We start from the raw sequence: 3,967 nt of genomic DNA on the forward strand, positions 1-3,967 counted from the left end.
ATTCACTAGTGCATGAAAGTGGTGTGATATTTTTCTTCAGATATAAACAGTTTCTGACCTACAAAATCCTCCTCTGCCGGGTTCTGGTTGTACTATCTGGAGGGTCAGTCACACAGCCTCTAACAGGCAGGGCTGGAGGCAGGGCAGCAATGAAAGGAAAAGGTAGGGAGAGTGAACTGCCTCTCATTCTAGCTCAGTTCTGTTAGAGGGAAACCTTCGGTACGGTCCCTAATTTATAGCCTGTTTCCTTTTCCGAGCAATGGGTCATTTGTGTGGGAGCAGAGGTGCTGACGCCTGGCTTCATGCCAGAATCATCTCAGGAGCTTTTTAAGATGTATTCATACCTGGATGCCATTCAGACGAACTTAAATCAGAACTTCTGGGCCTGGGGCCTAGGTACTGACTGGTATGACTCATTGCTCCTCAGACTACTGCAGTTGCCTGGATGAACAGGATCTTTATACAGACAAACTAACTAACCCCATGTTCAGCCCCACACCTCACATAGGATGTCAGCATTAAAGGGTGCCTCGGAGCCTTGAGTTTTTCTGAAATTTGACATCATGCTCAGGCTGGCTTCTCCTAGGTGTCCTCCTTGCAGTCACTGTTATTCAACATTATCCTCTGCATAGTTCGAGTTTCTTGCTTCAAAAAATTAGTCCCTACCTTGCCTGTGTGGCTCATGAGCGTTGACCTATGAACCAACAAGTCACTGGTTTGATTCTTGGTCAGGGGACATGCCTGGGTTGTAGGCTTGATCACCAGTAGGGGGCATGCAGGAGGCAGCTGCTCTATGTTTTTCTCTCATCAATGTTTCTATCTCTCTACACTGTTCCCTTCCTCTCTAAAAATAAATTTAAAAAAATTTTTTAAAAGCGTTCCAATCTTTCTGCTCTTATCTCCTCGTTTTAAAGGATTCTACCTGTTTCCCCCATTTACTAGTGTTTTAATGGTGCCTTGAGAAAAGATAGAGATGTAAGTATTTAATCCACTGTGTTAACCAGACGTATTTTCCTCTCTCAATATCTGAATTTCTCATTAGATTTGGCGGGAGCTTTGCTAAAGTTCTGCTTTCCCTGATATGCCAGCAGCTAGAGAGCTCAATTGACACCCATCTGGAAAAATATATGGTGCACTTTCAACCCTCATTTTCCTCTGGGCGGCCAACTCACCTGTCATACATCCTTAGTCATTTCTGGTGTCACGGGGAAGAGGAGGAACTTTCCACATTATTCCAGAAGCCTTCTCTTCACCTTGTACTTCTGTTCCACCTCCCTAAATCTGTCAACACCCTCCCTTTTTAGTGATCGCCTTCACAAATCTTACTTCTATTTCCCCTAGTGAGAGGTCTTTCCAACTCCTTGCATATAAACCAGTGTTACAACCAGTTTAAGAGAGAAATAACCATTCAAAAATATTTTTGAAGACAATTAGAATTTATTTAAAAACTCTTTTTAAACAGTGGTAGAAAATAAACTTCTTTACCTTAAAAATTATAAAGATTGCTTACTTTGCAGCTTTTGTTTTTTCCTTTAATATAACGTGGAAGTCTATAAATACCTCCAACCTGCATGTTCAATTTGATGAATATGGAAATGTCTACAAGAAGTAAATAGGGAATTCCTGATCATCTTGAAGAAATACACAATATACAATCTATATGATTTCTTTGAAAATTTGAATGTCTTTCTAAAAGGAAAATTTCTGCCTTAAACTTATACATTTCTTCTGTCTCCAGTTAGTTCTCATTGTTGCTTTAATTATAATTTTAATCCCCTGTCTCTTACTCTTTTTTGTGTGTTAGCAGTAATGGACAATTCAGATGGATTACTGATGCCACCTCTAGAGATATACCTGAATTCAGCTTAAAACAAAAACACCTTGATCTGTAAACACTTTAGGAAATGCACTGAAGCTTAATGACTGCAACTGTTTCCATCATCATATATGACCCTGAAAGCACTCCAATTTCATACATTTCACAATAGTAGCAAAAATAATTATTTTACCTTCAAAATTTTGAAGCTCTGCCAGTGTCAAAAACAAGAGCAAGCTAAAAACACTCTATATGCTAAACCATATTCGCTAAGATTTGAAACTCTGGTTTCTACTTTGAAGCTCATTACAATTTTATGTTCTGTGTCTATGTATCTGTACATTCTTATGCATATGTATATATGTAGATATAGATATCTACATATATATGTAATACAATTATATGGCATATATTTCCCTATTTGTGTATGTGTGTACATACACATGTACTACTCCAGGTTTTAGAAAAATGGAAAGAAGATGACTGTAAAGTTGAATTATCTTTTAAAAGTATTCTCTATTTAGATATTAATCATATTATTCTTTCAGTATTTAAAAATAAATATGTTCAGAAAAATGTTTAAATGTAAATATGATTCTGTCAAATTGGTGATTTTAAGAGCGGATCCGTGTAAACCCAGAGGAGTGGATGCTGACCAGAGGTCTGATTGTGGTGGATGTAGGGACCCACCCTTATCCTGTTCTTGAATGTTTTTCAATAAATAGCTACTTTATATGGAAGAATCTGTTCAGCTTGGTTGGCTGATATGTGCAGTTAGGTTCTTATGAGGCAGTTTTGATTTCAATAAGATGACCCTAGACCAGCCACTTTTATTTAGAGCTGCAAAGAAACGTGTCGAAGCTATTAGACACTGAGAATTGCAGAAGAAAGTCTTTTTCCTCAAAATTCGGGACACCATATTGATTATCCAGGAACAAAAGGGGCTATTGATGGTGGTCACACTATGCAAACTAAACATTTCAGAGGTTAAGTCACTTTAAAACTGTGCAACAGTTCAATTCCATCAAATAGCTCTTAACCATATGAGCTGTGTCTAGAGGAAAAACGATCATCCAGCTGATGAAGATGTGGGTGTTCCTGGGGTCGGGGAGCATGCCTTTGGCCGTGTCGTACACCCCGAAGTAGGCTGCCCGGTAGATGATGATGCCTTGCACGGAGACGTTGAAGCCCTGGTACATGCCCCGGATGCCGTCCGACTTGGTGATCTGCACCAGGCAGTCTCCCAGGCCCTTGAACTGGCGCTCGGCGCCCGACTTCCCCACGTCGGCCGCCATCCGGGTCCGGGCGAAATCCAGGGGGTACACGAAGCAGAGGGAGGTGGCCCCGGCGGCCCCGCCCGAGGCCAGGTTGCCCGCGAAGTACCTCCCGAACTGGGTGTGCTTCTCCACGCCCCCCAGGAACACCTGCTTATACTTATCCTCTAGATAAGTGTCTGCGGAAAAACTACAGAAAGGGGTGCTCTCCTCTCCTTTACAGTCTGAGCTGGTTGCAGAAATCAGATTCAAAATATAAATCGATTTGCGAACAAAATCCATTTTGTTTTTAACATTAGAATTACAAATTGTTGATTTCTGTCCATAGGTCCTCACTGTGCTGGTGCTAAAACAAAACAGCAAAAACAGACATGGTGCCCACCCTCATGGAACTGATAGTACTTTGCTTTATCTCCTCTCTTTTCCCCACTCCGGGACTTGGCCATTTCATTTCCTGGAGTTTCATTCTTGGACACTCACACACCCGCTCCCCCCAACTATGTCTCCATTCCTATACCGAGCAATCACACTCTAAAGCCTTGGGGGAGGTAATCAAGGAAGGCAGCACTCAGCTTGGTTGGTCAGAAGTGACCTGCAATAAATTGGATTTTTCCCCACTCCCTTCTTGCCCTCCTTTAACTCCATGGTTTTGTTGTTGTATGAATGTGATAGACACAAACCAAAGTACTCCTAAAACTGGATCCTTGCTTCTTTCTGGACCATTGGTTGATAGTTAAATGCATCCAGGTAGAAATTTGGAAATGTAGACTCAGTATTTTTTCAAGGATAAGTCTGTTGAGATCATAGAAAAAGGTTATAACTTTAAAATCGCCAAAGAAAGCCCTAACTGGTTTGACTCAGTGGATAGAGCGTCGGC

General features: G+C 41.1%; 1 protein-coding gene across 1 annotated transcript; it reads right to left on the bottom strand.

Moving 5' to 3' along the window:
• Positions 1 to 2,808: 2,808 nt before the first annotated feature.
• On the bottom strand, positions 2,809 to 3,372 carry LOC102442613 (ADP/ATP translocase 3-like). The gene has a single exon (XM_006082756.1). It carries the CDS (start codon positions 3,370 to 3,372, stop codon positions 2,809 to 2,811), a length of 564 nt encoding a protein of 187 aa, XP_006082818.1.
• Between the last annotated feature and the right edge of the window lie 595 nt (positions 3,373 to 3,967).

The sequence above is a fragment of the Myotis lucifugus genome, unplaced genomic scaffold (assembly GCF_000147115.1).
Source record: "Myotis lucifugus unplaced genomic scaffold, Myoluc2.0 scaffold_3, whole genome shotgun sequence".
Classification (NCBI taxonomy): Eukaryota; Metazoa; Chordata; class Mammalia; order Chiroptera; family Vespertilionidae; genus Myotis; species Myotis lucifugus.